The sequence below is a fragment of the Lepisma saccharinum genome, chromosome 6 (genome assembly GCF_977018435.1).
Source record: "Lepisma saccharinum chromosome 6, izLepSacc3.1, whole genome shotgun sequence".
NCBI lineage: Eukaryota > Metazoa > Arthropoda > Insecta > Zygentoma > Lepismatidae > Lepisma > Lepisma saccharinum.
Genome location: NC_139234.1, coordinates 75,660,970 through 75,687,519, shown reverse-complemented (window position 1 = coordinate 75,687,519; position 26,550 = coordinate 75,660,970). Strand labels below are relative to the sequence as shown.

At 38.8% G+C, this 26,550-nt stretch overlaps 1 protein-coding gene across 1 annotated transcript in view; it reads right to left on the bottom strand.

The window, feature by feature from the left end:
• Positions 1-26,550, bottom strand: part of LOC145989462 (ATP-binding cassette sub-family C member 5-like) — a 219,873-nt gene that overhangs the window by 133,311 nt on the left and 60,012 nt on the right. The window contains exon 2 of the mRNA XM_083124809.1: positions 20,438-20,545. Coding sequence (XP_082980935.1) covers positions 20,438-20,545 — 108 coding nt within the window. The remainder of the gene's footprint in view (positions 1-20,437; positions 20,546-26,550) is intronic.

Below are 26,550 nucleotides of genomic sequence, written 5' to 3'. Positions count from 1 at the left end.
AGCTAACTGTAGACCAGGCGAACGAGAACAAGTCTCTGCGCAAGTAGTCACGCGAGACGGCTCCACCAATGAATAGTGAGAGAAACGGGATTGCGTAATGGACGACTGAAGTTACCCGCTTTCCTTTGCTTCTCTCTGTCACCGTTGCAAACTTTTGAAAAGGATAATACCGTACGCACAAGGCAAACGGACCGTATTTTTGTCTCCAGGTCCGTACGCTTGGTTTAAGAATTTATTAGGGAAATATCAGGGATAAAAAAGCAAGTGAAAATTCCATTCACCATTTTTCTACCATCAAATACAGTTAAACATCTTCTGCACAACTTAAATATTCTATTAGATTTGTCTAGTTGTGTTCTGACTAAAGCTTCAAGATTATGTATCAGAGTGTAATGGTGTGTGCCATCCCCTTCAATTAAGAGCAGATCAATCGGAACAGCAGAATCATCATCAAATGTACTGATTCTGAGAGGTGCTATCAAGCAATTGCCACGGCCAGTAGAACAAATAAATACATTAATAGATAATTGTTTACCATTGATATCCCGGGCCTTTTTTTCAAATTTATCAATATTCTGAACAGACATTGGATATTCTAAGCCCTTCATTGCTTCATCAAAATTGTATTCATGCTGTTTATAAGAAGTTATTCTCTGAGGATTCCTTGAAACTGGAAACAAAGCAGCTAAAATACACCACAGAAAGCATTTCTGGTCGGTATTTTCTATGTTAACCACGGCTCTTTTTTGTTTTTAATATTGGCAGGTAATGGCAGATATGTAGATCCTTGTAATGGGCTGAATTCAGAAATATTAACATATAACTTGTGTGGAGAACCGCATAGGCTCCATCCAGACTCTTTTGCTGCAAATTCAGAGTGTTTAATAATCAATTGATCTATCAAACTGGTTATTATTTTGTCTGAATTTGTATTTGAATATACAGGTACAGTTTCTGTTATGTGGGGCTGTGTAAATTTTGTGCCATTTGGCTTCTTATATTGTGTAAACAATTTGAGGGACAGCTTATAAGAGCCATTTTGTGCATTTAGAATTGCCTGCACATCAGGATTTATACTGTTCAAAAAATTCTTAATACCACATCTTGGCTCTGATACAAACCGGTAATCCCTTAATTGGCCAGCAAAACTGCTATGGATAGGTGGTGCATAGCGTGGCTGCTTTGCCGTTCTAGCATTAACAGGTGCTTCATGCTTCCTTTTCAGACCAGATGTAGATGGTTGTGGGGGCAATGTTGATGACTGTACGTAAGAATTACACTTATGCCTTTTGTAATATGCCTTGCTTAATATTTTATGGCATCTTGGACACATTTTCATGGCCTTTCTGCATTTCTTACGGGCACAATTAAACCGGTGCCTAGACCAATTAGAACTAGATATATTTTTTTTGCATTGATTGCAATATTTTTGATTTGGCATTTTTGTTGTTTATTTATATAAAATTTCCTGGTCCAAAAAAACACAACTATGCCAAAACAATTATAACAGCAGTTAGTGGCTGAGCCGCTGCTTTTATACCCAGACAACAGCAATAACTAGGCTCTGGTAATCCCCAATATAGAGTAGTTTCTGCTCTATTATGCTGTTGTACAACACACTTTACCAGGTTTCAGATCTGGGAGCTATCAGTTGTATATCAACTAGCAGTGAATATTCTCAAAATCTCACGTGTGGAGATATTATTTTGCCACATGTATTTCAATCTTACACATTTTATCAGGACTCAAACCCGAGCCTCTTGTTTACAAGGCAACAATATTAACACTTTGCCATCAGGGGAGGCCTCACATTTTACCAGGATTCAAACCCAGAGATCTTGTTTACAAGACAACAATATTAACACTTTGCAATCAGGGGAGGCCTCACATTTTATTAGGACTTAAACCCAGAAGCCTTTTGATTACAAGGCAATAAAAGCCATGTGGCTATGCACCACACTCTACTGGGTCTCAGAACCCAGGAGTTATTGAGCTCTATATCAGCTAAATACAATTCAAAGTTGGACTTCGAAATGTGCAATGAATATTTCTATAAGTCTCTCTCGGGTATATAGTATCAGAACAAGGCAAAACTTGAATCCAATTCAGGCTTGCATGTCAACATGCGAGAGGCCAATGTTCTCTTTACTAAGAATTTCCCTTGGAGTTAATGACATGATCGATGGCATGCAATTTTCCCTGAAAAAGCACAGTGTAGATTATATCTCTTGCATGCCAGCAGATATAATCTCCCAGGTGTGCATAATTTATTGCTGGCCGGGGCATGGAACTGATCAAAAGATTATAAAGAACATGAAACAGCCTGCCCTTGTCCTATTGTATTCATTTGTAAGTTGTAGAAGATGAGAATATAAGTATTTTTGCCCTAGTTTTAAGTGTAGCCAAAACAATATCAAGAGGGGCATATTTTTGACAACAAACTAAGAGATTCAGCTTTTACACTCATGGGCAAATCTGTCTGAGGGGAGTTCTTCTTTTCTACACTAGAATTCAAAATTCTTTAGATTTAAATATGTACACACATGGCCAATTGGGCTATATGCCCCCTCTTGACATAGTTTTAAGTGTGGGCAAATCGGGCTGTTGAGGGTTCTTCTCTTCTACACTAGGATTCAGAATTCTTAAAATTAAGAGCATATCACACTTGAAGAATTGGGGAATAGGGCCATCTTGGCATGGTTTTAAGTGTAAGCAAATCAGGCTGTTTAATCAAAAAGCTCTTCATTTGTACAATTTTTGAGTTTATAATAGCACCAACCCCACTACTTACACACGTGAGATAAATACATTATTTGGTATGCTTCATCTAGAGAGATTTGGTTTTGAGATTTAAAAATAATATTTATCACTTGAATTCTTAAATATATGTCTATGCATTCCAGCTGCTTGCTTAAAATATAGCTAAGAGTGGGTTAGCCAATTGCCGTCGAGATTGTATATTCCTTTTACTCGCCTACATTTATAAAATCACAGTTTGGACATTCCTTGTCAGGATTAAATCAATAAACTAATCCCGTAGGCTATCATTCATTAATAAATTTATATGAATAAATTGAAACTTATTTCTGGATTTTTTTTCTAATTGCAATGCTTTCCTTCTTTCACTGTCGCCAAGTTGTAGTTACATTTTCGTATTATGAGACGAATCATCATTTCTATTGGTGGTAATTAGAGGGCCAGATATGATGTATCTGATTTCCAAATTTCCAGAAATTTTCATATTTCTTTTTGTCAAATTTGGTGCGACAAGTGACATGTCATCACAGAGTGGTCTTTTGTAGTGATTAACTGCAAATTTCAAGGCATCCAATACCAGACCTCGATTTCAAAATATTTCAGACCTTTTCATCAAAAAAATTTTTTTTTTAAAAGAGCGTTTAAAAAAAACACTAAAAATGACTGTATTCGTTATTCGAGCATGTCTTAAAATCATATGTATACTCTATTATTGAAAGAAACTGCAATATCGTTATTAGTTTTGGATATGTAAAGTTTTAAATGCCGTCAAGTGGTGCTTATCCAGAGATAGAAGAGAATTCAGGGAATCGGTGCAAAATTATGATTTTTCATGTAAATAGCCATGGTCAATATATAAGCACATGTGTCCTTTGACTAAATTTCGAACTATAAGTGTTACCACCGAAGGTGATATGCCCCCAAAATAGCACTTTTTCACTTAACCCATATAATCGCCAATCCCAAACCCATCAAATGCTGCACATGACCAATAAAGGTCGCAAATGACAGATTAACAAGACATCAGTCGTCAGACATCTAATTATGAAATTATTTCTTGCATATTTTTCTCACTGAAAAGTACATTTTAGGAAGAATTTGAAAGCAGACTTCCGCCATTTATTAGTTTAGGTATAGTATTTTCTGTATGGAGGAAACTGATAATGTTAATCATTTAAAAGTATCTCAATGGAAGGAGCCTTACAATGCAGAGAACCTCGATGTAAATATCTCTTACAGTTTTCATGTTATCAGGAGCCATCAAATTTTTGGGTTCCGCAACTTTTGGAAGACTCTGTAGTAGACAACCGTCGTGATTAAATTCCTTATGGGGATTATGAAATGATTTGGGGGTAAGTGGAGTAACGCGCTATTGGTTTGGATACAGGGCCGGTGCCAGATTATTTTAACCAGGTGGGCATGAGCCAAATATTGCTAAATTAGGGTGGGCAGATATAAAATGTTTAATTTTCACAAACACGTATTCTCTCGCCCTATCATGCATTCCTTGGTATTTCTTTCGTCTCTTCTCTTTGCTGTTGAATGTCTTTATTTATCTCTTTACCCCATTTTCTTCTGCTTGTATTACCGCCCCCTTTTCTCTCTCGCGCTTTTACATACATGCGCGCGCACGTGTAATCTGTTCGCCAAATCTTCTGATTAAATTTTCCTCGATCCACTCCAATCTAGGAAAGAGTAGAAGTGACTCCATGTCGTCATCTGTTGTAAAGCCGATATCATTCCTTTCTTCCCTGTGTCAATCTTGATATAACCTTCCTTATTTCTCTTATTTGTGTCCCTTTCCCTTCATTGTATTTCCCTGCCCACACCTTTCAACTGCTCACTGTGTACTTCGGTTTGTAAGTGGATATTTTGTTCTATCCCTTTAAATTAAGAAGGAATTTAACATAGACTATACTTAATTTGATGGTCGAAGTAGATTAGATTAATTGATTTGTTTACTTGACTTCGGTTTTAGTCCACTTTTGGCTAATCGCGAAGATGAGTATGAATTGTGATAAGATAAAATAGATGAAAGGACAGTCACGAAGACACATGGGCAGATCACAAAACAAGGTCCACAGAGGATTATACAGGATGTGAACACAGACGGCAGAGCCTCGTTAGTCTGCAAAATACAGTCCAGACTGAAAAGGGGGAAGAAAGGTTGACATTTAGGTTGCAGATTAGAGTATATTGCTTAATTTATGCGACAATTATGAAACATATGGAACAAATTCTTTACAAATGGAACACACACCAAAAGGCTACAAGAAGTAATTTGTATGTGTGAATCTAGCGCCGTCCCTTGGAGAGGAACAAGGCCTAATGCTTCATGGAGTGAAGCAACCTAGCAGCAAAACCATTTGAAATGTAATTTTAGCGTATTAGATTCGGAAAGCAAGTTATGCCAAAATTCGACATTTACAGTTGCTAAAGTTTCAACTGCCCGCCTTTATTTGCCCCTATTGACCTGCTTTCCAAAAGGAAATAACTTGTTTTTACATGCGATACAATGTCGTATTTACATTAAGCATTCAAGGATGATTGCAGAAAGTATGATAAACCCCGACAAAAGTGAATAAATACTTTTTGTTTTTTGTCCATAATTAAACGAATGAATTTGAATATACAATTTTAATAATATTATGAGTTTTTAACTGAAAAGAGCGCTGCTTCTTCGTTGAGGCTTAACGAATGATTCTTTTACTTGGCTCATAGGAGTCTTCCTATTTGTATTTAATTAATGCCTGCTAGAAAATTTTTAAAGTACTTTTCTTCATTCTGCATTACACTTTCCTCGCATAAAAACGTGATTTTTCACACAAAATAAAGTTAAAAATTGCCAAAATAAAGGAATATGTGCAAAATGAACATCGAAATCTATTTCATTACTTGCTTAATAATCGTGACCCGACCGATGCAGGAAAAACAAATAAATGTTCGATGTGGTTTAATAGAAATATGCCTAGAGATTGAGAAAAGAAACACGTTTCAATAAGTTAGGTAAAAAAAATGATTGTAGCTACCGTATGTGGCAATTCTTCTCCTGTTCACACCTTACCTTCATACAAATGGAGATTCTATTCTTCATAACGCTTTGAAATTCCTGTAAACCGTTTCAGTTACTGACAATGACCACACGAGCGAAAGAAGTCGCCCATTACCCAAAATGCTAGGCGCAGGAAGCCTAGTCATGAAACGAAATTCCTTTGTATACCGTATGGATGTGATGTGATGTGAATATGTTTTTATTTATTTATTTGGATTTGCTAGATATTCTTCCTGTATGTTTTGTGCTCCCACCTCGGTAAAAGTGCACTTTGGTTGTAGATATACAGGGTGTTTCTAAAGGTCGTTTACAACGCTTGGGAGGTGATTCCTCACACGAAAACAAGCAAAAAGTCTAAGTTCCATTTTTACGACTGAGGCTTCGTTTCCGAGATAGGAACCTCGCAAAAGGTGACAAAGTGATCGTCACACCTAACTGGGACGAATACTATCACATATAGAGAGGCGGTTCCAAGGGAATCATAAAGGAATCGTATGTGCTCGCTCAGTCCGGAAGTCACTATGAAAAGTTCACTGCACGCATGCGCAATGGAGTCCTCAAAGGAATTGGGGATTTTCAGCAAGAACAATGCATGGAAAAGGTATGTAACGCAGCAAGAAGGACCGTGATAATGAGAAATGCGTTCAAGACAACACATCCCGACCTCAAACATCAAAACATGAGCACCGAACACAAAATCCGAAAAGTTGAGCACGGTTGCATACCCCAGTTACACGCGAGGAATGAACGAATCATGTCATGTGGCATACGAGAGACACATTACTCCACCAGGAGGAGGGAAAGAAAAACACAATATCAGATGATTGCGACAACGTGTATTTTTACACGCGACAACTACGTAATATCCCCCCCCCCCACACACACACAACAAACAAAAAATGCTACAATATCTTACGCACAGACAGTCCGTGTCACTGTACACCAACTGAAGATGTCACTTTCACCACACAAAGGGGGTGGGGAGCAATACCAAAAGTGTTCGCACGCGATCATTGTGACGTAAAAGAGACCAGTTTTGGAAGCGCTGCACAGGCAAGTCTGGCTCTCGTAGTCTACGTTTGACCTTCATGACTGCTGTTCCCGCGAGAGGATCTCGAAGGGTTGGTTCTCTCCGGCAGTCGTTCCAGTCGTGTTGCAGGTGCTGGGATATGATCAGCAGTTCGCTCTAGGTTGTCATACGCATTGAAGAGTACTAGTATGTTGTATTGAAAGAAGTTGACGTGGTGGAGTGGACAAGTCAAGTATCGCAACAATTGGTCTGTGGTGTTCGTACGGTGATACGGCCAATTTGTGCAGTGTGCCAGTGTTAAACAAAAACAATACTTTGCAGTTCCAGCTCCCTATTACACAGATGGCTGCGTATACGACCCAGCAGCTAGCAGACATGCATCTCATGTATGGGGAGGCACGTGGTAATAGCCGCGAGGCAAGGCGTCTTTATGGAGAACGCTTTCCACATAGACGTTTACCGTCTCACACCTTCTTTCAGGTAGTGGACAGTCGACTGCGTGAAACAGGGTCAGTGTTACCACCGCGGCAATAAGTTGGAAGACCCCGAAGTGTACGCACACATCAGTTTGCAGAAGATGTGTTAACAGCGGTCGCAGAACATCCTGGCACCAGTACGCGAGTGCTCGCTCGGGCACGAAACACGTCTCATGTGAATGTTTGGCGAGTGTTGTCAAAGGAAGGAATGCACCCTTTTAAACTGCAGAAAGTACAAGAACTGTTACCTCGTGACTTTCGCCCTCGTATGGAGTTTTGCCAATGGTTGTTGCATCAGCTGGACACAAACCCTCACTTCGGGGCAAACGTATTGTGGACAGATGAAGCCATTTTCACCAGGATGGATGTCTTCAATAGTAGAAACAGTCATGTCTGGGACTTTGACAACCCACATGCACTTTTTGTGGCCCATCACCAGCACAGGTTTTCAGTGAATGTGTGGTGCGGGATAGTACATGATCATTTAATTAGACCATACATTCTCCCTGTTCGCCTGAATGGTCGCACGTATCATGCATTTCTTAGTGAGGTTCTGCCTGAACTGTTGGAGACCGTACCTTTGGCACTGCGGCAAGAAATGTGGTACCAACACGATGGTGCACCAGCTCATTTCGATTGTAATGTACGACATTTCCTGCATGACGTGTTTCGCAATAGGTTCATTGGTAGGGATGAGCCTGTGCCTTGGCCACCGAGGTCGCCAGATCTCAACCCTCTCGATTTTTTCTTCTGGGGAGAAATGAAAACCCTCGTATACGACACACCTGTCACATCAGCTGAGGACCTCGTTGCTCGCATCAACGTCGCCGCCGCGACGGTAGCGGATACACCTGGCTTGTTTGCTCGTACTCGACAATCCTTGATTCGTCGCTGTCATCTCTGCGTAGACGTGAACGGCAGACATTTTGAAAACCGTCTGTGATTATTGCCCTCGGCAAATCTCAGTGAGAACACTCTTGGTATTGCTCCCCACCCCCTTTGTGTGGTGAGAGTGACATCTTCAGTTGGTGTACAGTGACACGGACTGTCTGTGCGTAAGATATTGTAGCATTTTTTGTTTGTTGTGTGTGTGTGGGGGGGGGGATATTACGTAGTTGTCGCGTGTAAAAATACACGTTGTCGCAATCATCTGATATTGTGTTTTTCTTTCCCTCCTCCTGGTGGAGTAATGTGTCTCTCGTATGCCACATGACATGATTCGTTCATTCCTCGCGTGTAACTGGGGTATGCAACCGTGCTCAACTTTTCGGATTTTGTGTTCGGTGCTCATGTTTTGATGTTTGAGGTCGGGATGTGTTGTCTTGAACGCATTTCTCATTATCACGGTCCTTCTTGCTGCGTTACATACCCTTTCCATGTATTGTTCTTGCTGGAAATCCCCAATTCCTTTGAGGACTCCATTGCGCATGCGTGCAGTGAACTTTTCATAGTGACTTCCGGACTGAGCACATACGATTCCTTTATGATTCCCTTGGAACCGCCTCTCTATCTGTTATAGTATTCGTCCCAGTCAGGTGTGACGTTCACTTTGTCACCTTTTGCGAGGCTCCTATCTCGGAAACGAAGCCTCAGTCGTAAAAATGGAACTTAGACTTTTTGCTTGTTTTCGTGTGAGGAATCACCTCCCAAGCGTTGTAAACGACCTTTAGAAACACCCTGTATATTGTAATACATACTTGTAGTCACAGAAGTGTTAACTCGATCACAAGTCTTATGCTTTAAGTTTTAAATATGAAATAAGATTAATTACATATAATAGGTATTAGCCCTCGCCATATTTTGCTACGATTTTCGATCTTATTCGGTAAACTAATGTAAATCCAAAGGCAGCGAAACTTCGTACAGAATGATGTTGTGAGCTTTCTCGTATCGACAATATTCGTAATAAAAATATGCACGGAGTCAAGACAATTAAATATTTTTATTGAAGCATTCGTATATTTCTAAATACTTATTAATACTTCTTGAATATTTTTGGGTGGGCGCCCACCGTCGCGCCGTCCCTGTTTGGGTATGTACACCCATGATTGCAGTAGCAATGAAAACCGCGCCCACAAGAAGAAACGTCTACCGGTTTATAGCGAGCTATCTGCTATTTAACAGTTGGGCTGAAAAGTTCATAGGCTGACTCATAGATGGCGTTACTAGAATTAAATCCATGTGATTTTTACTTAGTACTAACCTTCAAAAGATACGTGTATAAATTTCACAGCTGCCGGATAATTAGTTCGTGAGATATAGCATTGTGAGTGAAGCAGCTTTTGTTATTGTGAAAAAATGGATAAAAAAGAATTTCGTGTGTTAATAAAGCATTGCTTTTTGGCGAAAAAAAAATACTGTTGAAGCCAAGGCTTGGCTTGATAAACATTATTCGGACTCTGCACCAGGAAAATCAACCGTTGAGAAGTGGTTTGCTAAATTTAAACGAGGCGAAATGAGCATCGAAGACGATGCACGCAGTGGACGCCCCAAAGAGGCTGTTACCGACGAAAACATCAAAAAAGTCCACAAAATAATTTTAAATGATCGTAAAGTGAAGTTGATCGAGATAGCTGAGACTTTAAAAATATCAAAGGAACGTGTTGGACATATTGTGCATGAATATTTGAACATGCGAAAGCTGTGTGCAAAATGGGTGCCGCGCGTGCTCACAATCGATCAAAAGCAACAACGTTTTGATGATTCGGAGCGATGTTTAGCGATATTCAACCGTAATAAACACGAATTTTTCCGTCGATATATTACAATGGATGAAACATGGCTCCATAACTACAGTCCAGAGTCCAATCGACAGTCAGCCGAGTGGACTGCACGTGATGAACCGAATCCAAAGCGTGGAAAGACGCAACAGTCGGCTGGCAAGGTTATGGCATCAGTATTCTGGGATGCGCATGGTATTATATTCATCGATTACCTCAAAAAGGGCCAGACCATCAACAGCGATTATTACAAAGCGTTGTTGGAGCGTTTAAAGGATGAAATCTCGAAAAAACGGCCCCATTTGAAGAAGAAAAAAGTGCTGTTTCATCAAGACAATGCACCGTGTCACAAATCAATGAAAACGATGGCAAAATTATATGAATTAGACTACGAATTGCTTCCCCATCCACCATATTCTCCAGATCTGGCCCCCAGTGACTTTTTCCTGTTTGCAGACCTTAAAAGAATGCTCGCTGGAAAGAAATTTAGCACTGATGAAGAGGTAATCGCCGAAACTGAGGCCTATTTTGAGGCTAAAGAGAAATCGTACTATAAAAATGGCATCGAAAAATTGTATGACCGCTATAATCGTTGTATCGCCCTAAAAGGCAACTATATTAAATAATAAAATCGAATTTTGTCAAAAAAATATTTTTTACTATGTTAGCCTACGAACTTTTCAGCCCAACTGTTACAAACTGATAATAACACTGGTATAATAACGGCAAATAATATTTATGAGAAGTTGCTTTTGTGGAGTAAAGTGGAAAATGATTTACGTTGAAGATTTGTCTTACAGTTGACAACTCAAGTTCCAAGTGGAAAATATTACAATCTGAAATTAAAATATTTTATTATTTTTTATTTGCTGTCAGTGGTATTATGATTGTCTACAATATTGTAACAAACCGTTATAAACAGAAATTTCACAAAGGTTTACTATGAACTGCAGTTTTGTTCTAGTTGACTCTGATTTTCTAAATACTTAAATATTGTGACGGATCCTTTTTATCTTTTGTAATACAGGATATCTATAAAAGAACTCCGGGGTTTTGAAGCTAAATGTTTTATTAAAAACTGAAACTCAGGAAAAAGTAAATACATATTTTTGAAGGTAATGTTATAAAGTGTTGTTTACAATTTAGTAAATTTCAATGTGTGCCCCATCCAAACGATAATCAACTTCTTGCCACGTCCTGACCAGCATGTCTGGGGTGATGGTTGCCACAGATGCGATAATTATTTGCCTTAGATGGTTGACATCTTGAATTTTCTCCGCATAAACCATGTTCTTCACATGTCTCCATAGGAAAAAGTCTAAGGGAGTAAGGTTCGGACTCCTTGGAGGCCATGGAATAGGTCCTTTCCTTCCAATTAACACTTCCAGTTTCTTTAAATGCCTTAAGCCATTGACGAATGGTTTTGTATGAAGGCTAAACACCACCATACTCGCGTCGAAAGTTCCGCTGTACAGTAATAACAGATCCAGTTTCTACAAGCCATATCACACACTGCGTCTTCTGTTGGGGCGTCGCCGTTGCACTGAACTGCACCGACTGTGTTCGGCTCGGCTCGGCCACTTCAAGGTCAACGCTGCGCAGCGTTGCCAACCTTTGTTGGAATAAACTCCAAACTACGTGAATAAAACTTGATGAGCTACTGATTTCAAAGTTACCTGAGTTACCTAATACCGTTTGCGCGCTATCATTGTTTAAAACCCCGGAGTTCTTTTATAGACACCCTGTAAAAACACCACTTGACTTGCAGTTATATTGTTTCTAATTTATAAGTGTAATATGCAGTAAGTACAAAAATAGTAACTTCTATTTTTGTAATGGTATTATTGTGAAATATTTGCTCATTTACGAAAGACTATGTCGCGTGAAATTATGTAATGCAAATTTGAAAATCGCAAAGAAGAATTGCATTAACCCCATTAAAGGCGTTCCACTGGCTAAAATATGGAAAAAAATATCAATTTTCAGATTTTGGTTGCATATTAAAGTTTGAACTCTACCGTATAAAATAATATTATGTAAATCATGGCACTAACTATCCAGTAACCAGGTACAATATGATATTTTTATGAAGTAATGCCCATTAGAAAACGTGTAAAAGCTGAACATACAGATTTATTTAATGAGAGGGATTTAGCTGATACTCGTATTACCTGCACAGATATAGCCTTGTATTGTATTATATTTGTTAGAGTTGGTTATTCTCTTCCAAAATTGATTTTCAATTGTTTACTTTCATTATTTAAATAATATAAATATCGTTACAATGATAGGAAAACCTGTGGTGAAGTGATTTAAAATTTCATCCTCATATACAACATAGTTTCTGTGAAAAAGAACATGAAGTTACGACAATTACGCTATAACATTGTACAAATAGAGAAATTGAAAACTCCTCTTAAGGAACCCTAAAATAGATTAGATTGTGCACGTACCTGCCTAGTGTAATAACAAAAGCGCACAACCCCGAGAAATAATTCGTTGTACGGAAAATAAATACAATAGTAGGTTAGACAATATTGGGGGTCCTAGATAAGTAATATATAAAATCAGGTTTTAAAACTGTACAGTATGCAATTGCTAAAACATACACCAATGTAGGAATGGATTATATGACTTTGGAGAACTTTTGATATGTTCGAAGTTCACTTGTTCTACAGTCTTAATATTTGGTCCTGATATTTGATCGTTGCGTCTTTTTCTTTCATTTTTAACTAACAGTAACAACGAGAATTAATAATTGATCAGATGAAACTAATGAACTAACACATCCCCAGACCAGGACCTGAACCAGGAACCTTCGGTGGTATGATCAGCCACCGCGGTGGCTGTTTTATCCTTGTGTAAACAGATACTGTAAAATACTTAAGTTTAGACTGTTTTGTCTTAGGAATTCAAGTCGCCAGTTTTTGTCCTTTACAAGTACCTCATATCATCACATACATTTTCTTCAGACTTGTACTAGAAAGTCAATTCACTCCATCAAGGGTCACTTCTCGGTTTATGCTAATGCATCGGTGTTCTACGTTCCACAGAAATGAAAGGAATGCTTGTCAAAGATCTGTTTGGCTGCATCAAGTTCAATAATGACTTAAAATTGGCCACGTGTTAAGATTGGCTTGCACACACAGCTGATTATTCCAAAGTTAAACTAATATTTATAATCTTAATGCAAATATTTACAATCCCTAACCTGACCATTTACATCTCCCATCCAGGTAGATATCGCATTAAGCGGCTGAAGTCTCAATCATGTATAGCCCTAACGTTATAGCAGATAGACGTTGTCCACATCAGGTAGTTACAGTTTGTTTGTAGCCAGTCACAACCAAATGCAAGATATGAAGTTAGAAATCACACAATAAAATTTCGATTTCTTCTGAGTGGAAGTAGCCACAATGGATCTATACCCTGTACCAGCTAACTGTAGACCAGGCGAACGAGAACAAGTCTCTGCGCAAGTAGTCACGCGAGACGGCTCCACCAATGAATAGTGAGAGAAACGGGATTGCGTAATGGACGACTGAAGTTACCCGCTTTCCTTTGCTTCTCTCTGTCACCGTTGCAAACTTTTGAAAAGGATAATACCGTACGCACAAGGCAAACGGACCGTATTTTTGTCTCCAGGTCCGTACGCTTGGTTTAAGAATTTATTAGGGAAATATCAGGGATAAAAAAGCAAGTGAAAATTCTGACAAGCCATACATTTAGCGTTCGGACTAAGGTCTGGTCCGACCATGAAATTTCCGTACATGTACGGTTACGACCGTACGATTGGCAACGCTGCGTTATCACCACTCGATTTCCGTCCTCCTCATCTGCCGCTATGGAGTTAGCTAGGACAGGGTATACGTTCTTCTCGAAGCAATTTTTCCAACTTGTTTTCTTCGCTTCTAGCTGCTGCTTCTTCACGAAATTTTCTACATGACTATTTGAATTCGGATTTCCCGGAATGAACTTTTGAGCTGATGTTTCAAAGTCACACAAATGCTCATCAAATTTTTCAGTGATCTCATTGCCAGCGCGTGGATCTCCCTGGTCAAGTCACTTTCCAACTTCCAGTCCAAATCTATTTTCCTGATTTTCCTCAAGCAGGAAGAGGTTTCCTCCCGCCTCTTCCTGTGCAAAGATTCCTCTAATGTTGTACTTACTTTGTTTAATTTCCACCTGAGGTAAAGTTCTTTGCATCGCTTCTTCATAGTTTGCCCACTTCTTCTCCAGACTTTCGGCACATCTACTGTATCAGCTACTTTCCATTCTTCAATACAGATCTCCTTTCCACAATCCTCTCTTTTCTCATGGCCCAATTTCCATTCATGTAGTGGTGGTTCTGGTCGATCTGGTGTTGTGCCCAAGATGGCGTCTCCTTTGTCCCTGGAGTAGTGAGGCATCTCTGCAGGTGGTTCTTTTGGTCAGCTTCCTGCACGTTTTGCAACATTGACATCCGCTTAATCTTGAAATATCACTCAAAATACCAGCGATTTAGCTTCAATTATCCAAGCATGGACATGTACAGCTGGCAGCCGACGAGAAGAGCGCTGGCAGAAGAGGTGTGACGTACTGCCAGGCGACTCTACTCTTTCGCGTGGGGGAGGTGCTCTTCCGCCAGAACTCTTCTCGTCAGCTTGACAATGACCCGCCAAGAAGAAAACAAGACTTCCTTCTCCCCGACCACCCCCAACCACCCCTAAATTCTGCAAATGAACCTGACCCTCCCTTTCCCTCTGTGCCCCGTCTCCCTTCATTCAGCGATCTTCTCGTCGGCTGCCGGCTGTACAGGCTTCCATGCAACGAGTTTCAACAATCGCAGCCCGTACTATACTTTCAACAATTGAAATGAGGCTCAGATAAGTTTATTGTTACATCTGGCATATTTTAATGCAAACTTAGATCATATCAATAAACTGGGAGAAATGCTAGATCGATGGAATTATAGCTTCAACCAGTGGCGGTGATTGGGTTCAAAAACTAAGGGGGCAAGGTGCTAAAACTGGGGGGCAAGGACAGTTTACTTTTGATTGGTAGATAAGGTTTAGCTTAGCATATCTGGGGCAAAAGCGGCAAAAAGTGGCGGAGGGGCAACTGCCTTCCCACGCCCCCCTAGTCGCCGCCAATGGCTCCAACCGGAATTTTGAGCAGCTTCACTAAGGATCGAAATTTTCAATACGATCATTCTAGTGCTAGTGTTACTTTCAGTTACATTTTATTCTAGAAATGCGATGTTCCCATATGAATATATTGTCTATTTCAGTGTAGTTATCTACAAGAGTCAGAAGTTAAACAAACAGAAGAAACTATATAGGGTGGCTCAATAAATCACTTAACACCTCCAGTACAAGGCCACTGCGGCATGGAACGTGAAAATGGCGATGACCAATCGTTATCAGGCCAAGGGGGAACCACATTGACGCCATCTTGATGTCCGCCATCTTGAATTCAACTTCAGAATTTTAAATGGGAAGGTGGTGATATGATATATCAAATCAGGCTAGAATTTCACGAGAAATGCAATGGTGAAGGTTTTTTCGACGTATCTTTAACCAGTAAATAGTTATGACTGAATTCTTGTACCAATTTGCTCCTTTTCGAGGTGTTTCGAGGTGTTAGAAAAATGCCTTAAAATTTGTTTAGCGCATCGGTAATGCATCGAGAGCAAAGTGATGTCTAGGGAGAGAAGTTCGCATGCCATTGCACACGATTTTAATCGGATACATCCACGAAGAGCTGCGCATTACAAATGGTTATCGCGAACAATTTACAGTGTGACGCTTCCATTGAATTAAAAGTCCTTCACAGTGACAAGGCTAATGTTTATGTTCATAAGGAAGTTAATAAACAGAATATGCGACCCTTGTCATCTGATAAAAAAACTTTGGACAGAAACTGCTTCACAACGTTCCCATAGTGTTCTGGTGTTCCTCCCTATCGAAAAAAAAACTCTGTAAAAAGTACCTTCTTCCATAAGCAAAGATGAAAAAACCGGTTTATTTAACAAATCCAAGTAGCCCTAAGCATTTAAGGTTGAAATTGACTAACCAATCGTGTTCCACACAGCACGACACACCATTAAATTACCAGCACTAACAATTCAGCTTTGATCTGTCGAAAATGGGTTATCAGATAATTTCTTTTTATATAAAGTAAGGAATTCCTTTTGATTTGAGATGCCCTGTTCTCTCTCTCTCTACTCCTACCCCAAATCAGTGTGACACTGTTTACTGCAATAATCAGTAATCATGCAGTAAAGATGATGATTTTTCACTTTGTAAATCGCACAGAGCTCCTCTATAAATTTATTCGTCTCTCGAGCATAGCCTCGATTCCTGCTGGCTACCTTCAATTCACAAGGCTTATTTGTTTATTTATGCTTACCGGTATACACGAGAAGATTGCAGCAGCAATCTTAACCGCATCCACTAGAAAAAGAAATGCAAATTGAAGAGTTCTGTGCAGTTTATAAAATGATAATAATAGTTGTTTAATAACGGCAAATAGTAAGATCACTGAAGTTCCAAGTGGATAAAAATACAATCTGAAAATCTCTTTAATAATTAAAAAAAAACACTTACTGTAGGCTATTTACATCGTAGGAAAACTCACTCATACACAAAAAGAGCTGCCGGCCCCCGTGGCAGAGTGGTTAGCACATCGCGCTACGACGCCAGGGGTCCCGGGTTTGAATCCTGGCCTGGGCATGGATATTTGTAAGTGTTCATTCATCAATTTAATCATATCATCACTCATCCTCATCTTAGCAAATTAGCCAAAAGTGGCGCAAGAAGCGAAGTAAAATAAAGCAATTCAATCAATCAACAAAAAGAGCTATCGAACACTGCAAACTTGAACAAATTTATGTCAAGTTCAAAGTAACGTTTACCTAACCTACCAACAAGTTACTTGTGTTGTGAACACTCTAATACATGTAAAATATCAGCACTATGCCATGAAAACGTAAGCTGAAAACACGTAGTTCGGATCCCACTTTAAACTGTAGGTCCAGTTCCGATTAGCCTTACTGTGCATAAAGTGGACTTAAAACACCAACTCAACGTAAGCTGAAAACAGCCGGCTGTTGTCTCGGATCGGTGAGGTTGGTAAATTACTGATTGGTGTCCTTCTTTAATCCACAAGGCTGCATACCTTTCGGCACGGAACTCTTTGATGGCTGGATACATAGTTAAGAAATGGTATGCGATATGCTTTCAATTCAATTATCTTTGAGGGGATAAGAACATTCCTGGCAGGGATAACAATAATTTTCTCTTGCCGGGGATAATTTGTTTTGTGGGGGGAATCCCGGCGTACTCCCCGTTAATTCGCACACTGCTCACAACAATCAAAGATTTAATGATATTCTGTCCAAAGGCAATGCAGAATTCAAAGTTAAAAGGTTACCAGGACACACCAATGATGCAAGAAGTTAGTAGCAAGCATTCTGTTCAATTGTTGTTCTTGACCTTGGATGAAGAGCACTCTTTTTACATTGTTTCTTCGGCCCTACATGTTAGCGGAAATCGTCAACAGCCTTTTCTTTCACTAGTGCGAATAAGATTGGGCTAGGCATGACTTGAAAGACCTTAATGGTGCCATCATCACTACTCTTCAAGGTCGTGATTTCAGATCAATCAGAATATGCTGTGCATGAAATTGCCTTCCCTTGTGTTTCCATCCTGGAAGCTTCCATTTTGTTTCGGCCTCTTTGACCACTTCACTTTAATGACGTAAAATTCTTTTTTAAGATCCGAAGCAACAGTTTCGAGAATATGTCATTTTTATTGACCTTGTAGTTTAGCAAAAACATAAAAGAAAGTATTTTCGACGCAACAAAGGAAGATTACACCTTATACAAAGTGTTATGTAAAGGCAAAGTTCTCCGGACACCGACATTTGTTTTTCCTCTATAATTTCTTCACGTGCAAGTTGATATTGCTTCTTCAACGTCAGAAAGTTCTTCCGTTAGTTGCCTTTCTGGATAATGAGCAGGGAATGGATTTATATGTAAATACATATTTATATATGAAGCTGAAATCTGTTATATTTTGTATAATCTTTGCACATCATGGCATGTAGTCTCGAAAAATTCAGTTTATATTTTCCACATTTGTACATATATTAGGTTTGAGCTCATATTTTACATATTTTAGTTATTTTTATATATTATTTCCATATTTCAGAACCAGTGGCGTATACTGAGTCCAAGATCTGGCCCTTCTCACTATGTCACTTGGTCCTATGCTATTAATAGAAATAAATTTACCAACTCCTAAGAAATTAGGTTGCCAACTCATAGGAAATCAGGTTGCCAACTCATATGAAATCAGGTTGCCAACTCATAAGAAATCAGGTTGCCAACACATAGGAAATCAGGTTACCAACTCATAAGAAATCAGGTTGTCAACTCCAGAATCAGCATCATCATCTCATTGATATGAATACTATTATTTACAATTTCTGATCGATTTTTCTCCTGTATTTTATTCTCTAGACTTCAGGCTTCGCAGATAGCTTAGCGAGCCTAGAATATACGCAGCTGTTCAGAACATTTCTCAACATAAAGTAAGTCTTGAAGCTTTCCTGGCAACGAATGATGAAAAGATTCTCTCGGGTTGTCGACCAGGTGAGTTGTGGGAAATGTTCCAAGCTCTCGAAAGCTCTCGAAAGCTTGGAATCTTTTCCACAACTCACCTGGTCGATAGCCCGAGCACGTACTCCATATTCGCGCAATAACTACATATCCCCGTGTGACTGAAACAGTTCGGTGAATTTCTTGTGAATAACTGACGAATTTGAAATACACTCCCATTACTTCTTGCGATATTGAACGCAGTTTTAGTCAATATAAATCCATCTTAAGAGACAACAGAAGGAAATTCACGTTCGAACACTTACAGTTACAACAAAATTTTGTTATTCATCGTTTTGGTAACAGAAAATGAAAACACATTTTGTGTTGTTTTACCATTAATGTCGTTGTGAACTTAGTGTAGTTCGTGTAGTGTCTTATATTACTAAAAAGGTAATTTATTTTCAATTTTAAGTTCATATTTAACACCATGTTTTTGTGAAAATAATTAAATATGTATTTACATATTTAGCAAAGGGGCGTTTCGGGAACAATGGCGCCAGGCCAGCTACGTATAAGGAATGTTGCCGTGCAACATCGAGCATTTATTTACTTTATCTGTTGGAAAGCAGACTCTATGGAAACATCATACCAGCCGAGCCACCCCTTAAATCATGTATCACCATCAATGTTGCATACCTTACTTCATGTTTTTGCATTAGAGAGAAGTGTATCGTAAATTTCCTGAGAGGTATTTACACTCAACTGCACATATCGGTCGCCAACGTAACATGATTTGAGGGGGGGGGGGTGCAAGATTGAGAACAATATTTTTTTAAGGTATAATGTATATGTATATGACGAATTTGCAGGGGGAGCAGAAAGTGCCTTGCCCTCCCTAAACTCGGCGACTATGGGTCACATAGTCTGATCGAAGTGAACTAAAAAAAAAATTGTCGTTTCTCGACAGAAAAAAAATCAATGGTAGCCGTTATCCAGCTTACCATGGTGACACAAATCATATTGATGCAACATTAATTGTAAGAGTTTCTAAAAAATACTTCAACTTATTCATGTAGTATTTATCACTGTTTCCTTTGTTAATTAAATGAATTATTTCATTAACACCTATGGAAGAAGGTGGTGGTACGGTTTAAGAGAAAAGAAAGCACCACCTATAATGTTTTTCATGTGTAGCGTACAACTCTCTTAATTTCAAATAAGAATTGTTACCTTACACTGGATATTGTTTATTGTTATTGATTTGCTTTATTTTACTTCGCTTTTTGTGCCACTTTTGGCTTATTTGCGAAGATGGGGATGAGTGATGATATGATGAAATTGATGAATGGACACTCGCAAACATCCATGCTTAGGCCGGGATTCGAAACTGGGACCCTTGGCGTCGTAGCGCTCAGACTGGATATTGGGGGGCCTATCTTAGGCCTTCTGCCTCGTTTCGTCCCTTCCCTCTCCTTTCCGCCCTTATTAAAACGCTACAGCAGCCTTGCTCGCTCTGAGTTCCACAAGAGCTATCCTCCACAAATAAAGTGAGTTGCCCAATCCTGGTGTAAGAGAATGAGCCTTAATTGTTTCTAACCTCTACAATTTACACCTCTATACTAACTATACTGTGATCTCGCAGCATTTTCATTTCTTTCCCGTAACTACGGAAAAGAAGCACAGTCTAAAAACAAAGATTAAACGCACAATGTATTCTGGGGTAACGAAGGTTCAGAAGATTCGATCGCGAATACCGTTCGAGCACAGTAAATGACGTAATTTTTGGTACTTAACAATCTAATATAAAGGTTTACTTACTTCTGTGACGATTGCCTAAATGGAATGAGGTTCTTTATCGCATAGTTATATTTCTTGCTCCAACTGGTACTCTTCTTGTAGAGTTCTGGGCACGAGAGGGTGGTGTCACTGAAAAGAAAGAAGTCATTCTTTCATAACATTTCCTTACCAGAATGTTCGTCTGAGGTACACAATATTAGACACCGATACAGTACTTCAAATTTATTAACATATTAAACAGAAAAGAAAGAACTTAGAGGTAGAAAAATAACACCCATTCATGGAAATATTCTCTCTCGTGTGGTATTCTATTCTGACTCAACAACTCTAGAAACGTGAAGTCATTATATAAACAAATAGATGCTTTAGAGAAAGAAAGCTTAGCAGAGTTGTTGATACATTTCCCTGTATTCATTTAAAACTTCAAAACTAACATTTGAGGTGTTGCGGGCAAAAAAAGAACTCTGCATTAAAGGTACCTTGTGCCCATTTCTCTTTTATGTTTCTTGCGAATGTGTTACATTTTTAACACCATGTTTAAAAGACGTGCCTTTTAGATTCGCTTGGATAACTTTTTAATGTGACTCTTAAAAAAATGAAACAGTTGTTTCTTGTGTATTTTAAATATATATTTTTCTGTATTAGTGCAGTCTATTGCATTTTTAAAAACTATAATTTCCGACATGAGGCTCATACTAAGGTTGTAGGTAACCAGTTTTGCAGGACAACCGATATTCTACACTTTGTTTTTGTCCTGTGTTTTAATTTAAAATCAACTATAATATAATGTGTATTACAATCTATAAAATATAGATCCTTGTTGTGTGTAGTGTATAAATGCTGCTTTTATAATCCTGTTGAGTGTGTGTCCTGTATTGACAAAGGAGAAATGTGGCAACCCAGGTTAGAAGAAAAATAAAAAAAAAACTATATAAGACCACATGCATTCCTTTGTTTTTCTTTTGCAAATTTATGCAATTAGGTAATTTAATACATTATCAACTCGTAAACATTAGTTTAATGATTAATATTTATGAATTGTTAATCACTAATTAACAATTGTTCATCTACGAGAAGAATACATTTCTGTCATATTTGTTTTCAATACTACGAGTATTTTTCCTAAAACGCTTCCTATCATTTTAATAAAACATTATCTTGTAAGAAAATATATACATTTTTAAAATAATAATTGCTTGGTGTATTTGTTTTCTTAAAAAGGAACAAGAGTTTCGCCAACCCTGACGAAAAGTGACGATATAGCTAGTTTCTCGAAGTTCTCTGTGGTTGAACATAATTCCATTAGACACGTTTGTTTAGTTAAGAACTGTTGTTTTAATAAAACCTGTTCTTACTAGTTTAATTTCAATAAAAAATAGTTTCTTGAATTTTAATTATGAAAGAAAAATGTGGGCCTGTAATATTTATATCTCGGACTCGCTCTCTTTGCATCCCATTGTGTATCCTTCTGTATTGTCTGTTTGCATGGGAGTACCCAGACTTTATCTCAAGGGGAGAAAAGTCAAACAAACATTTTTTTTTCCAAGTGGCGCCAACAATACTTTCCCAGGGTGGGCAGTGCTTTATTCTGATTTATTTGAAGACGGAACAACATGTTTTTTTCTTTTACTTTCCACGTAAAAAGCACAATGAACAGAAAGAACGTTTTCCAAGGGGAACCCTCGCCGCCATGTTGGATACGCCCATATCTGTGTGTTCGTGATTACTGTTCTATTACAGAAATCCAGACGGGATTAGGGACGGGAAGAAATTGCAATTTGGACCAAGTCGGGAAATTTTCGAGGCGGGAAATGGCAAAAAATTTCCAGACACTGGATACAGAACCTTGAATATGTAATGTGGAAAACGACCAGAAAAGTTGGTACCCGAAACTGATGGCAACATAGATGGCAGTGCGATCAGTATCGCTTCTAATTTTGTTATGAAAGTAATACACCTTAGTTAGTTTTTGGAAAATATTGTGTAGATTTGTTTGTCTTGAAAAGCGGTAAGTGAATTGATGGAAACAGTTATATTTGTGGAGAGATTTGTAGTCACGAAATGGCATTAATTTCGAAAGAAAAGTAAAATAAAATAAATAAATGGCATGTGTAACACAAGAAGAAACATCGGAATGTGATTCCGGACGTCAGGTGTTGGATTGTGTAATATAAATAGTATCCTGAGAGACATTTCATACCGAGGCGACAGACCACAAGTGTCGCTAGGAAGCGAGCAGTCTGTAATCAATGCAGCTTTTCGCACCGTAGGGACAGACGTTCTGACTGCACCGTTTCCTCAATGAGATATTAGACCAAAGCGCCACGCGACAAACGATACGGGGATTTCACACCAAAACGACACGGATTCTTCTGTCCAAGGCAGCTTTCAGACACATGTCACTTAGAAACAAACCAATCAAGACCAACGTTTCACACTGTAGCGGCATGACGGGCAGAACAGGCCAGCGTTCGGTTAGTGAAATCTTCAAGCGATAAGTGTCGCGTGCCGATTGTCGCTTAGGTGCCCAATCTCCCTAAAGGAAAACACTCATTGCATCGCGCATGCGCGAACAACAAGCCACGGCATCACGTTGCAAGCTATTGAGGAAATGGCCCAGTTTGAGCGACACGCAAGCGACAAAGCGACACCCAAGCGACAAAGCGACACGTGCGGCTTATCGTGTCGCCTAGATCTGTTGTAACGTGCGGTTTATCATGTCGCCTAGATCTGTTGTAACGTGCGGTTTATCATGTCGCCTAGATCTGTTATTGTAACACGCGGTTTATCGTGTCGCTTAGATCTGTTGTTCGCACAATTAGCAGCAAACGCTTACTAATAGACTGAAGGCACCATGTCGTTTGCCACTTAGTTGGGAACTCCCCCTGTGGCGCGTCGCTTCGGTCTAAGTACTCTTCCTTTAAGGAGCTTTCCGACCGAAGTAATTTGCTATTTGGACCCATGCGCAATGAATACTATTTTACAGTCTGGAAGTGTCTGTGTCACTAGGCACATCAGTGTGAACATCCCATGTCATTTGTCCCATTGGTTTAAAAGTTTCCTTGCACTCATGTCGATGGCACTAAGGAAGTTTTGTGGGTTTCCCCATGTCGTTTCATGAAATCATCATTATCATCATCGTCGCGATTAGTTTAAATCGAAAGAAAAGAGACTTTAAATATCAAAAATACAAATGCTTCAGTGTGTAGAATCTTTAAAAGAAATGATGATGATGATGATGATAATGATAATAATAAAAATGAACCTAATTCATACACAAGAATTTAGTTACCAAGAATATTTCACGCATATATTTTCTCCCGTATTATTAATGAAAGTCACGGTAACAGAACGTGGTCGACTGTCTTTCGTTAATATCTTCGCGACCACTGTACCAAACATCATAGCAATTATCACATTCAAAGAAATGCTTCATGTAAAAGAATCAGACGTTGCAGCGAAAACTCCATTTACTTCCATTATAAGCAGACGAATACGACGTAGCGGGACCGAAACCAGCGCCTCTAGCGGTATCTTATTCGAGTGGAACCCGCCAGAGAGCCCAGAACAGTACTTACCGTTTTCCACACTACGTATTCAAGGCACTGTAATGTGGAGTAATTAGGAATAAAACTAACAATTACCGAGAAGTGTCCGACGCTTACAATGCAGAAATCAACAAGAATGAAACACCGTTAAAAATGTCTATTTTGAATTTCCCGACGGCTCGGGATCCTGAGAAGTCGGGATCGGGACGGGAAATTTTCTTCCCGGTCCCAACTTTTCGGGATACCGCACACATCTACTTTCAAGAATAGTATTCGGGTTCTAATCCCAGGCTCGACGTGGGTGTTATTTTTATGTCCCTTAATCAATTTCATCATATCATCATTCATTCTCATCTTCGCAGAAATGTGAAGTAAAATAAACCAAATCAATCAATCAAGAATAGTTTTACAATTTCAATAGCTTCATGCAAACAATTTCCCACTATTGCTTCAATTTACATTAAACTATTCTTGGAAAAACGTAATTGAAAAAAAGGTACTCCAGTAGAGACGCTGTGTAAATCTGCGAGTGTCTCTAACTTACGTCACACGAAAATTCCGGAATACAAAAATAACTGTGCCGAACACACTGATCTGCTTGCTTGAGCATTATCTACGTACGTACCTTGACCTTTCACCGCCCTTCAAAATTACTAACACCTCATTTCTTGAGAATTATAAGCACATTATTACGAAATTTCCTTTACGTTTGACATCCCACCGCTGACTTCCATGATGACGTATTGATAGCAGGAAGTGACGTACTGGTGGATATTGTTAAACCTTATGGACCTTGATCGAGTCTTTCGCTACTTGAAGGGCATTATCTCTTGGTGTTAGCTGTTTTTATTTACACGCAGGTGCGAACAGTCATAAAAAAGAAACGTTTCACTAATTTAAGCACGACTCTTTCAAGTACATATTCAGCAAGAAGATATGCAATGTTCCAATATCAACGCGTGGATCTTTTTCAGTCACATATTCTGCACCACTGGTGGCCAAAGTTCGAGCATTTAGCAAGGTGACGTCACTAGGTGAAGATAAACAACTTCCCACATTACAGTAAAGAGTTTTTATAAGCAGTGGCACCTTTTTTTACATTTTCCAACTCTTGCATTTGTTGTGTGGGAATTTCCTGCTTGCTTTTCGCTTAAAACCTGGTACAATTCAGTTATGTTTATTTAACATTACTGAAAAAATGTACAGCCGCGATGAAAAGTTACGATGAGTATATCATTTGCAGTTTACAAGAAAGAAGAACTATTGGATCACATTGTTTAAGTTACGAAGAATATAATCTTTCATTTTGCCACATCGTATATACCTAGGTAGAAGCAGTATTTAGAAAGTTACAGTCACTTTCCTCAAAAGTAACACCACACATATAAAAGGTTTTTCATATATAGCGTACAAGTCTATTAATTTCAAATAAAAATTGTTACCTCAGACTGGATATTGAGGGAGCGTATGAAGTAAAGATGTCCGTGGAGCATGGCAACACTGACTCGCAGTGACAGCCCGCAGTTTCCACGATTCAACGGACATCGCTGTGTGCGGTGTTGCAACGTTCCACTTAGAGCTTTACTCATTTCAATAAAAATTGTATCGCAAAATTGATACGAACGGTTTTTTGACAAATTTTTAAAATCTAAAAATTAAGAATTGTGTTTAAAACCTTTCTGCCTGCACCGTACTAAAACTTCATCAAGATCGGACAACCCGTTTTTGATTGAGTCACTCGGGGGAATATGCCCATCGGGGTTAAATGCCCACCCCCTCGTATCTCGTGCAACGTTAACGTTATGACAATTCTGCGACTCTTGTTTGAAAGCGCCCTCCGTGGTGAGACGAGGCAGCAGGTTTGGATCTTTTGACAAGAATCTGAAGCCATTCAGGGTTACTTTCATGAGGTAAGAAGACAATTTTTGAGGTAATAATTTTTTGGACGTTGCTGTATTAACAGTGTGCAATAATATTCCCAAGAGAGAAAGAAACTGAATTATATTTGGTGTAAAGATCAAGAGTCAGGGAAACATATCTACAGAGTGAAACTGCCGCATGGTGCTCAGAGTTACCAACCAGTGATTCAATTTTCTGCTTGTAGTTGTTGGGTGTTATGCCCACGGAAATTAAGTGCAATATGCCCATGGGCATTATTATGAGAAGAAAGGACCACAATGTGACTGGATCCAGTGTATTCGTTGTAGTATATGGATGCATGAAATATGTACCAAATCCACGTCCATGTGTCCAAGGTGCAATGCAATTTCTCACTAATGTAAACAGTATGGTAAATTCAAAATAAATGTTGTTAGAAACGCTATGCTTGTCTGTACAAATGATGTTCTGTTTACGAAACAAACGTTAATAATCTTCCAGTTAATGCTGTGTATTATTTTCCTTTAACCCCTTTCTGCATGATTTTTTAGAAATACCTGAAAAAAATATATGTTGTTACTTTTGATATTGGTGGACAAAAATAGCAAACAGTTTTGAAAAAAACATTTTATTTTCCAAAATTCTATTAAAAAATATGTTTGGATCATATATGGCACAACATGCATTTATGGGTATGCCAGTACACTA